Raw genomic sequence first — 12,133 nt, forward strand, 5'->3', positions numbered from 1 at the left:
GGCTGGTAAGGGTTGTGGGCTAATAGTATTGCTAGCGTTGACACGTCGGTTGCAAAGTGCCCATGGGAGATCCTCTGGTCTTGCGGATTGGTAGGTGCTGGGTTCAAACTATGATCACCGACTTTGCAGGACAGCTTCAGCTTCATGAAGTCTCGGCGCAGTTCTGCAGGAGCTATGCCTGACAGGACAGGCAGGTTGTCAAGAGGGGTGGCTATTAATGAGCCACTGACAAGTCTCATGGCAGAATTGAGGACAACATCAATGCTCTTGGTGTGTTTACAGTGGCTCCAGGCAGGTGCAACATATTCTGCAGTTGAGTATGCCAGAGCCAAGGTAGAGGTACGCATGGTGTTGAAAGATGCACCCCAACCAGTGCCAGCTAGTCTTTTCAGCAGGTTGACACGGGCTTTAGTCTTGGACGTAACAGCTTTGACATGATAGAAGAAGGTTAGGCTACGGTCCAAAGTTGGTTACACCAAGGTACTTTGGGGCGGGTCGAAGTTGAGCCTCTCGCCGTTGAGGATGATGTTCAGCGTCGTGTTGGCACAGCGATTTGCTAGATGGAACAGTCCTGAGCAGACGGTCTTAGGCAAGCTGAGTTTGAGATGCTGGAAGTAGCAGCTCAATGTGACAAGATCTTTTTGCAGTGTGGACTCGATAACTTGGAAAGACTTGTTTAGCAATACCAAGAACAGAGTCGTCCCGTCTGCGTATTAAAGTGAGCTGAGGCACCATGATTAGCTGGAAGAACATAAAGTCCCTTTTCCGTGATTTTGTGCGTATGTTTTACAACTCTATGTTTTTCTCGATTGGCTGTTTATTGTAACGTCCCTTGGAAATCGGATAGTATTAGTTTTTGTATAATGTAGCCATTTATACGTTTTGAACAGCGCGCCAACAATGGAAAGATGGTGTCCACTGGCACAGGGAGTTTTATTTACGGCTGGGAATACGTTTCAGTGAGTCAGTGGGGGAGTGAGTGGGGAGTCATTGAGTCAGTGGGGGAGTGAGTCATGAGTCAGTTTGTCAGCGAGTCAGTGGGGGAGTGAGTCATGAGTCAGTGTGTCAGTGAGTCCGTGGGGGAGTGAGTCATGAGTCAGTGGGGGAGTGAGTCGGGGAGTTAGTGAGTCAGTGAGTCGTTATCCCTAAAAAATGGACACTGCGCTACCCATCTGGGAACAGCACAAACAGTCATTAATTTTGAGACCGATTTGTGTTTATGCAGCCTTATTTCTGTTGCTCATCCATTTTATAGGCCAGTGGCGTTAATCTGTGTTGGGGAGTGGGCTGGATGGGGGATGACCAAAATCTTAAAATTGCCCGGCCGTGGAAATTCGAAAAAGCCGGGGTGGGGTGGGGTAAGGGTGGGGGTGGGGGGGGGGGGGGGGGGCGGCTGGCTGGTCACCACATCACACCAGGGGGCGCTATTTGTGAATAGATGAACAGCTTATGAACACTTGCGCGTTTACTCCCCTTAGCAAAATCCGTTTTCCAGTGCTATTAAATACATTTTGGTTGTTCGAAAAATACCGAATAAGTGACGGTGGGGGGGGGGGGGGATCTCATAGCCCGGCTTCCCTCTGGTTAAAAAGTATGTGGGGGTTTGTACTCTCCCCCCCCCTTCCCGGATTTACGCCCCTGTTTTTGACTGATATTGGGTTTTTTTTATAAAAAGGGCTACTCAACGACGAAAACGTGTTTCGCGCCCAGCAGGTTAATTGCGCATGTTCTTTTCACTGTTTTTAGTTTATAGTATCCACTGAGCTGAAACTGCAAGAGGTTAGTTTTTGAACTTTGTTCTTTAGACTTTGAGTGGTTTTATTATTGAAAACGAAATTAAATGCATGAAAAGTTGCAAAAGCAAAGTTTACGATCCTATATGCATAGTATATAAAACATAAACAAAAAGTCCTCGAAATGAAGCTAGCTAACCAATAATGTGCACCGAAATATAACATCAATAATCTGATTGCTCATCTCTCAATGTTTGGAATAATAGGCCCTTATACAATTCCATTCAGTTGTTTAAGTTGTTTATTTTTTGGTACAGTTCGATTAGCTTTTTTTTTTTAAACAACCGTAATTCTTACTAAACATCTTACGTTACAAGAGGAAACAGCAAACTTTGTTTAACCTTCCCTTATTACGCTGGATTTTGCACAATATTTTTTCTTCAGATTTCGTTTGTTCGACTTCTTCACTTGTTACATTGTTTATTCACTTTTGCAAAATTGAGGGTTTTTTCTGGCATGAATAGATCTTGTCGAAAGCAGTCAGAACTTCACAAAGTGAGAAAGATGCATCATAATATACCGTAAACCATCCAATTATAATGAAATTCATCACAGTAATCACATTAATGTATCAATTAAGTTCCCTCACATAGTCGGCTGTTGTCATTTAGAACAATTTCAAGAAAATAATAAAATGGTATTTGCACACTCAAAAATATCCAAATTGATCTGTCAATAAAACAAAAACAAAGTATAGCTTTGTGTTTTTATTGTACGATGTACACAAACAAATCCTATAAACTACGCACACTTTTTACAAGCTGAATTTTTTTGGAAGCTGAACTTTTCCCCACTGTCACTAAGATAAAAGTTACTGGAAAATATTATCACACCGTTTTATCTTATTTTGGAAACCTACATTTCATAATAATAAATGGTTATTTACATGATACTCCGATAAATGTTATCATGGTTAAACATTTCTTGAAACACAAATATGTCCATGTTATACAAACTTGGTGACATAAAGCTGAGGTTGTCTTGCATCATCTGTACTCAACTCACAGGTTGTCAGTATTGCAAACAGAATAAGTGGAAACGTTTGTTTCATTTGTTTCATTTTTAAAGCAAGGTCTGAACAGTTCTAAATACATGTAGGTTTACCGTTAATATATCTGCGAATATATTTAGAAAATTAACCTCGTTCTAAAAGCTGAAGTTTTCTTTTATCAGCTGTTATATACAATTAACATACATTAATAATCATAATACATCGTCACCGACATCACGAAGTAACACCCTTCTAAATACCAGTAAAAACTAGCAATCGGAGAAAACGGCTACTAAAGTTGAACGCCTTCTAAAACAACACTTTGCGTCAAAACGACGGAGTATTTTCAGTCGGGGTTTCTCGTTGAGGACTTTTGATGAATTGAATTGATTAAAACTGCTGGTTTTCACCCGTTTGTGTATTAAATAAACAAGAAATAAGAGAAAAAAGATGAGTGTTAGTTCGTGAAACCGAAAAGGCTGCGAAACTGTAGATTTTCGTTTTCACGAAGTAACACTCTTCAATGTATTCAACACGAGGAAAGTGCAACTTCAGGTCAGCGCGCGCGCGCTCGTACAAAATTACAAGAAGAGTGTTACTTCGTGAAAACGTTTTTGCTCACTTATGAGCAGAGTGCGCGCCATGCATTGCAATGGTAAATGGAACTTGAGTGTTACTTCGTGAAAACGAAAATTGTCACTTTTGCGCAAAAGTTGCCATGGATACTTAGCGTTATTATTAAAGTAAAGCTGTTGAAGCTTTGAAACTTCGTGCAATGGTAGGCCTTGATAAATAATGTTTAAAAATAAAAAAAACTGAAAATCGAAAAAAAAAATGGTTTAACACGGTAGAGTGTTACTTCGTGGTGTCGGTGACGTCATGTACATCAATAATCATACAGGCAACATGAGCAACATTAACAATAACCTTCTCAAAAGCTACGGAATGGCCCGTGAATTATAATTGTATTACATAAAGAACGTACATTGCAGTATCGTTGAAATCTGCTTGGTTTTGTTTATCACTTTTTAAAAGGTACATGCTATAGTTAAAAGCTACTGAATCCAGAGAATATACAAAGGAACCTCGTTCCAAATATGAAGTTGTCTTCCATTATCTACTGTCATACAATTTGCATAATAGTACTATTTCATTACTATTTGATCTGTCTTGATTTCACATGTTCAGCTAACACTTCCATTACAGGAAATATCTTATCCAAAATACTTTTCTTAAAAATAGATGTTTTCTTGCATCAATTGTTATTTACAACACAATCACCATAAAGGCACAGAGGACCATTTGCATTTATCCCAAAAGTAACCCGCCAAATTATCAAAAAAGTTTACTTGGATTAAAGATCGTCATGGTAGTAAACGTCCCATGAAAGTATTCCGTTTTGCTTGCTGTCATTTTTAGACAAAATTAAGAAATATATTGATTTCCAACGACCACTAATAAAACTGACTGAAGTTGTGTAAATACGAAATCGTGCTTCGTGATCTTAATATTAATGATGTGTATATGGTTTTTCACTGTTTTCTCGAAAAACGTGATATCCACTGAGCTAAAACTTAACTGGTTTTGAACACTCTTCTTTGGATTTTGAGTGGTGTTATATTTCGGAACGAACAAAATGCATGAAATGCAAGTGATCCAAAATGCCTTTAATGAAATTCTGCTAGGTTCATTTTTCATTACGGCAACATACACAGTTTCTTTACACTATTGCAATTTACAGAAACGGAAACCTTTCAAAATCTGACGTTTTGCTTCCACTTGCTGTCAATTAATAAACTACGGTGCTCACAAAAACAGGGTGGGTAAACTTAACTAACGAAAACTAACATTGACTTCTCCGCATGAACAAACCAAGATGTATATAAACGTTGATACAATTGTTTTATTTTATTCAGATCTACCTTCTGACAATTAATAATTATGAAAAAACAGTACATTATACAGGACAAAAACCTTTATTCTTGATCATTTTGAAATACTTTCACACTGTTTATCCAGTTTCTATTAGTAAAGAAAGCTAAACATTCCGATGAATTTGTTGACACTGTTACTACTTTCACTCAACAGGGTAGTAGACTGTATAATAGCCTTTCGTTTTATTGTCTGTAATTGCAGAAGATTGACATGTCACATTCAACTCAAGAAAAGTCTTCCTGTTGGAACTTATTATTTTCATTGATTATTCTTTCAGGCGGGATACATATTAATTTCTGTCATTTTTTTTCCCAATATAGCTGATATTATGCAAAGTTGTTTTTCATAAAAGTTCATTATTGTAAGAACAGCTCTGTGTGGTTCATTATTATGACGGTAGCAATTATTCAAGGTCAGATGAAGAAATGCAAATGAGAAGTTGTAGACCTGGACGCTGGATTCTTCAACGGATATTTGTTTTAAAATAACGGGGATTGCGGGGAGCGGAGGCCAAATATCCGGATTATAGCTCCTTCAAGTTGGAGTTATTAGCCTTGAAGTGGGCGGTTGTTGACAAATTTCGGGACCATCTGTTGGGGGTGCCGTTCACTGTCCTAACGGATAACAATCCGTTAGCTCACATCAACACAGCCAAACTAGGTGCATGCGAGATGCGATGGGTGGCCCAATTGGCCTCATTTGACTTCGAAGTGAAATTCCGGTCTGGTCTGAGTAATCGCTGCGCCGATGCACTGAGCCGCTATCCTGGGCATGTTTCTTCCGAGGTGGAGGGGGTGATGCAGCAAGTTTCTCACACGAGTACCGTTCCATTACGTGCTGAGATAAATAGGATCAGTCCTACGCGGCCAGCAACTGAAGCGCAGTCTGGTGGTGGGCCTCCTGGGTTGTTCCCCTCGTGGTCGGCGGAGCAGCTCGCAGCGTTGCAAAGGCAAGACACAGACCTGGGAATTGTGTGGGAACGCTGGGAGCAAAATGCAGTGCCAGGCGAAGTTGCATCAGATGGCAAATGCGGTACGCGAGATCTGAAGCTCTGGCTCTGGCAGTGGCCACGATTTGTGGTCCGCGAAGGCGTGCTATGGCATAGAAAAGTCCAGGACCCACTGCACGGTGAAGTGTTTCAGATACTTTTGCCTCAAGTTCTTCAAACGCGTGCGGTTGAGGGTTGTCACGATGGTTGGAGGCACCAGGGGGTAGCCCGCACTTGCTCGCTGCTTAGGAGACGCGTTTACTGGCCGCGTATGACTGCAACAGTGCGACGGCATATTGCTCACTGTCAGCGTTGCTTAACTGCTAAGGTTGCTCAGCCTCAACCAAGAGCTCCAATGAGACATTTAATGGCTTTTCGGCCATTAGAGGTTCTGGCAATCGACTTTGTCAAGGTAGACAAGGGAAGTGGGGGGTATGAGGATGTTTTAGTCCTGACAGACGTGTACACGAAATTCTCCCAGGCGATACCATGCAGAGATCAACATGCAGTAACGGTGGCCCGCGTTCTTCGCGACCATTGGTTCACAAAGTTTGGAATTCCAACGCGCTTGCACAGCGACCAGGGGCGGAATTTTGAAGGCAGTGTTATCAAAGAGTTATGTACCTTGTGTGGGATCAGAAAATCACGCACTACTCCTTACCACCCGGAGGGAAATGCCCAGGCTGAAAGGTTTAATCGTACCCTCTTTGGGTTGATTAAGTCGATGGATGAGCGCAGCCGGCACAAGTGGCCTGATATGTTGGCCCATCTCTTGTTCGTGTATAATGCCACCCCACACAGTACTACAGGTATTGCCCCGTACACGCTCATGTTTGGACGTGAGCCGCTAATCCCACTAGATCAAATTCTCGGGCGTGCAGATTCTGCATGGGATCAAGATTTTGTGAAGTCGCAGTCCAAACTGCTCGAACGCGCAGAGAACCTAGTTAGAGAGAGAACAGAGAATCGGGCCGCGCGTAACAAAGCCATCCATGATTCAAGAGGGAAAATATGCGAGTCGTTCAAGCCTGGCGCAAGAGTTCTGTTGAGAAAGCTAGACTTCAAGGGGAGGCACAAGTTGAAAAATGCATATCACGATGTCACGTTCATTGTTACCTGGGTGAATCCAGAGGGGGACGTATACCTCATACGACCTTCACACGGGGGAACCGCACGAACGGTGAATCGTAAACTCCTGAGATTGCATCTCTCTGAATTGCCAGATGGTAGTGCAACAAGTAGTTCCGAGTCAGATGATGATTTCACATCGGGATTAGATTTAGGACAGTGTGATGATGCACAGGGGGTGAGGGATGGCGCCGACGAAGTAGTGGAGCCACCCGGTCAGTCTCTTAACGTAACGTTACCTCTCAGAAGGTCAAAGCGGAACACCAGGGGTGTACATACCAATCCCTATCACTTGCCCCGTTCTTCAATAAAGTAATAGGTTTGGGGGTTTACCAACGGTTAAGGCTTTTCTTGTTGAAAAGACACGGGGAATCCAGTATTCACAGGGAAAACCTTGCCGTTTGTTGCCACCTGACTTTTTGGGTTATAACCTAAAGTGTAGGTTGTATAAACTTAAGTGTGAATTTGATTCATTTTGCTTACACCAGATAGGCAAGGCTGCCGACCAAGTCGTCAGGACTTTATCTTCGGGACGTTTTGGGGTTTCCAGTTCCAGGAGAAAAAGATCCTGACACCTGAAGAAGTAAATGATATCTGTACTGTGCTATTCGAAGTAGTTTAGCCGATTGAGTGATTTTTAACTAGTTAAGCATTGTTTTTTTAGTATATCTACGTTAGTACATTATATATGCAATATGGCATTCGTCTTGTTTGGGCACAGCTTTGTGAGACGACTAGAAAACAGAAAGAGATTTGTACTTCAGATCGAGTTTCAGAATACCACAGTGTCTGTCCACTGCTTTGGAGAGGGAGGTCTGTCCCTTTCCCGTATCGAATCGAAAGGTAATCTCTACTATAATCGCCTTTGGGAGATGAACCCATAAGTGTTAATAATTGATCTTGGGACAAATGAACTTTGTTCCAGGGAGTGTTGTGCCAGCGTCGTGTATCAAAAGCTGTGTCGGTTTATTAAGGGATTGGCAAGTATGGTATCAAACCGGAAGCAATTGTTTTCTTGCCAATTCTACCTCGTACTGGTGGTCTACGCCCCAATCAGATTGACCTGGAAACATTCAACAGTCGGTCTGAAGAATTAAACATGTTGATCGAAGGGGGGACATTCCTAGAGGATCGTTGGTGGCTCTGGAGCCACAGGGGGTTGAAGCACCCACGATACAACTTAGATGGTGTTCACATGAATAAATACGGGGAACATCAGTATAGGGAGACCCTTCGGCGACTTGTTGGATTTTTCCAGGCTCGCTTATGGTGAAGATCTGCTTGCTGGTCTTGATTGAAAGAAGTTAAAGTTGTAGTTGCTTAACCATTGTAAAAAATAAGGGGTTATTAAGGGAGTAGTATCATACCATGTTTATTTCGGTTGACAACCACATTGCTGTTGTGTAAAAGGGGTGATAATCATTCACACGGGTTTCAAAATAAATTAAGGCTAACAAAAAAAGGGAGGGCTAAAGAATTTATGTGGATGGTTTGTTAATCCCAATTGGATCGTTGGAGCTTAATTTGAGTGAGCACAAATTGAGCCGGGATTGCAGAACAATGGGTTCGATCTCCAGGGGAAAGATCGATATAGTAGGGGAGAATGTGGGGAAATGATTATTTGGGGTGCTTGTTGTTTAAACTTTTGTTAATTCCCGTGCGCTAATAATAGGCCGCGCACCTGGGGCCCACTGGCAGGGGTCATGGGTCAAAGAGCGAGACGCGCTGACAAGTTGTTACAAATGTATACATTGGTGGGGGGGGGGGGGTACGGGTATGGAAAATGCAAGGCAGAAGATTGGGGAGTGTGAGTTGTGCCTTTGTTGTTGGTGGTCGATGGAATAAAATGAGGAGCAGTTTTGAGGAGCAGGGCGAAATATCAATCAAAAGACCGCTACATTTGGAAGATTTTGCCCGACCACCAACTTGACATGCTCTGCATCTGGACCACTGTAATCAGGCCAAAACGTCCGTAGTTGAGGCAGACGCCGGAGATGATCAGTCAGACTCTTTACTCCAGACAAACTGAAGTCATTTCGGGAAACACGAAGCTGCCTCAAACCGTGCCCGGCAGGCAGGATGCTGATCAGGTCTGGGACGTCATCATCATTCAGTCCACATCCGTCTAATGTCAACGAAGACAGGGACCGGGGAACAAGCGAAGCTACCCCGACAAGACGCCCGTGGAGGTTGGTGTTGGACACAGTTACGTCTCCCAACTTATCACAACCATCCAATGCATTCGCTAGTCTTATGACGTCTTCATACGTTCGGTTACGCAGTGTGACGTCCTCGATCTGATTGCAGACACGGGACAGGGATGCTAACTCACACTCATCATCAAAGTGAGACATCTCATTAATCTCCAGTTCAAGATCTATTTGATCACGAAGTCCCTCATTCATCCCTTCAAGTGTTTCGTCTAAGGTCTGCATCTCTTCGTTTGCTTGTTCAGATATGATGTAAGTGACTCTAAATGGTTTCACCGCCACAAATCTGATTGGCCTGATGTAACCACTCAGTAGCATCTCCCTCAGCAGTACCAGGCCTTCATGCGATCTACAGGTGGCCCTAAACCTGAGGCTTACTCTAGTGTTGTCACGAAGATGAACAGTAATATCCGTCAACACCGCCAAGTCTTCGTGCGATCTGCAGTGGACAGAAAACTCCTCAAATTCTACCAGTGGCTGATGCAGACACTTCAAGTAATAGCGCATGGCTAACAGATCCTCCTGACTATCACATTCAACGTCAGTTGGTCGGTCTAGCTTATCAGCCATTTTGTCAGAACCTGACTCAAGTAACAAAAGGCGAACCAGTTTCTGCAGTTTAACCTCGTCACGCCATCTTCCCTCAGCACGTTGTTTTTGTACGTGCTCCAGGATGAGCCAAGTAGCCGGAGACCCCGATGATATGCCGGATGCAAACCGAAGCAGATATTCCATTGCGTAGACATTGTCTGGATTGATCTGCTGCAACCTCCCACGAAACTCCGTGATATATTCTTGATGCAAGTATTTGGCAAAGTAGTATGCCGCACAATACTCCTGAAACATCTTGTAAAGGAACGTGACTTTTACCGTCGAGTCGTCTACAGGTTCCTGTTGTATGAAACCACTTTCTACGGATGCATCATTTAAGACAAATGCGCAGTCGTCGAATTCTCTTTGCGTCAATACGAGTTCGCGGTTATCAAGTAACCCATCTAACGCGATACGTCCCAGAACTCTTAGTGCAGTCTCCAAACGCTGCTTCCAATCTTCTCCGCAGCGGCGCCGAGCAAGAGCCTCCATGAATGTTCGGCACAGCTCCGTTAATCGGTCAGGCAATTGCGACACACCCAATTGGAAAGTGTGGCAAACTATGTGACAAACAACTGGAAGACGCGCCAATTGTCGAAGGCTTTCCGTAGCCTTCATGATTTCAATTAATTTGCGTCCCTTACTCTCCTCATCTCTAAAATATTTACAGATGTATTGCTTTGTGTTTTCCTTTGTGAATCCGGATATTTCAACACACAAAGACCCGGGATAACCTTTGATTATATCTTCGACCTTCTGAGGCCGCGTTGCTACTAACACGCGGCTTTGTTTTAAGACGTGCTTGTGCAACACATTATACACGCAGTAGTCATCATTCGAAGGTTCAAGAAAATGGTGTGGAAGTTCATCGAAACCGTCCAATAAAAAAACACTTTCCTTTTCGTTTTCAGTAATAATTCTGATTAAATCATCGCGATCTGGCCGTTCATCTCGCACAAAGCATTGGTCTAAAATAGCATCAATGATGCTTGATGTTTTCATTTTTTTCAGCTCGATCGAGAACAAAAGCTTGAAATTGGAAAGTTGTTTGGATGTTGTCCAAGTGTGTGCAATCTTCTTGAAAAGAGTAGTTTTGCCAATTGCAGCCCCGCCTAAAAGAATTATCATCAAATTCTTTACCTTTTCTGGATTAAGCAAATCTATCCAAGAGTCTAGGGTTAGTTTGTGAGGTTTTTGCAAAGGCATTTTCCCTTCTCGTGTGGCTACATCTTCGTTGGCACTCTTTTCGATAGCTTCAAGGAGCTGTAACTCAGTATAAAGCTCAACATCAATTTCTGCTATCGATCTTGGGGGGTTAGCTTGCCCTTTTGGGATGAACAGAGTCTTGTACACATTTCGTAGCTTTTCCTGGACAGATTGCAGTACAGTGCCTGTTGATTAAATGATTATTATAAAGGTAGATTTTATCTTAGTTTGAAAACTGACCATAGATTCACAAAACAGAACTCAGTCATCCCTGACAAACTGATCTTGTCATCTTGACAGGAAAGGTCATTTTGAAACATGCTATTGCCACGAACTGCTATACCACTTTCAATCATGTCATTTAAAATAACATGCATCTTGTCAGGCTTTATTAGTTAATTCATTTAATAACATATCATACAGGCTATTTATTCAGTAAACCTGTTTTGAAAATGGTCCTGTAAGTAAAAACAATATTAAGAACACCCAATATTATTCAAACATGAAACAATTCATTTTAATTAAAAAGTAAGCTGGAAGCTTAAAAACTGACAATCAATTAAAATTCATTGTAAAAAATGTCAAATTATTGTTAAAAAAATGTTTCAAAACCTATACATGATCGATTAAGATTCTTTGGAAAAGAAACTTTTTAAGCTGTTTTAATTTTTTTTTTATTTTAACACCAGTAACATCTTTAAGAAAATCTGGTATATTGGCCGCGCTGTGCCACAGTCTGGGTCCGATATATGTCAGTAAAAATGTTTCCTAACTCCAATCTAGGCATATAGGGTAATATAAATTCATTGGGTGAGAGCGAGTGACAATCCTACTTTCATTAGCCTCAATTTGCAAAACAATATTATCAGAGTGGTTTTAGTTAAAAGCCAGTCCATGGATACATTTGAACAGTAAAACCATATTGTAATAATCCCTATCGACTTGACCAGGTCTGTTCCTTCACAGCTCAAATAATCGACATTCTCTACCCAACAGAAATGCAAACACTATTTTCCTTTGTATGATTTTATCCTCCATCTTGTGTGTCAAATACATTTGGGTCTCCAATTTTAATCAAGGTGTTTTAAACATTGTTTCTTTAAAGAACACACGAACAGTGGCGCAGGTAATAACAATGACCATTCAGTCATATCTATAGAGCTCAGAAAAGAATAACAAGTGTGATGACACGTTGCAGAAACTGTTACCATTACAATTTAACGGTACTGCGTTCCTCACAATTTCAAAGTTCCCAGTGATGATAAAATATCATTATCGTGAAACACTGCGA

General features: G+C 41.9%; 1 protein-coding gene across 1 annotated transcript; it reads left to right on the forward strand.

Moving 5' to 3' along the window:
- The first annotated feature begins 5,390 nt into the window (after window positions 1–5,390).
- Window positions 5,391–7,457, forward strand: LOC119736482. The gene is made up of 2 exons (XM_038210499.1): window positions 5,391–7,050; window positions 7,324–7,457. Exons 1-2 carry the CDS (start codon window positions 5,391–5,393, stop codon window positions 7,455–7,457), a joined length of 1,794 nt encoding a protein of 597 aa, XP_038066427.1.
- The last annotated feature ends 4,676 nt before the right edge of the window (window positions 7,458–12,133 follow it).

This window comes from Patiria miniata, unplaced genomic scaffold (genome assembly GCF_015706575.1).
Source record: "Patiria miniata isolate m_02_andy unplaced genomic scaffold, ASM1570657v1 HiC_scaffold_3, whole genome shotgun sequence".
NCBI classification, from domain to species: Eukaryota; Metazoa; Echinodermata; class Asteroidea; order Valvatida; family Asterinidae; genus Patiria; species Patiria miniata.

Bases quoted from the DNA above. Each gene is read 5' to 3' on its own strand.
- LOC119736482 (XM_038210499.1), top strand. From the start codon at position 5,391: ATGCGATGGGTGGCCCAATTGGCCTCATTTGACTTCGAAGTGAAATTC. The intron at 7,051-7,323 runs GTCAGTCTCTTA...TGCTTACACCAG, and splicing joins CGAAGTAGTGGAGCCACCCG to ATAGGCAAGGCTGCCGACCA.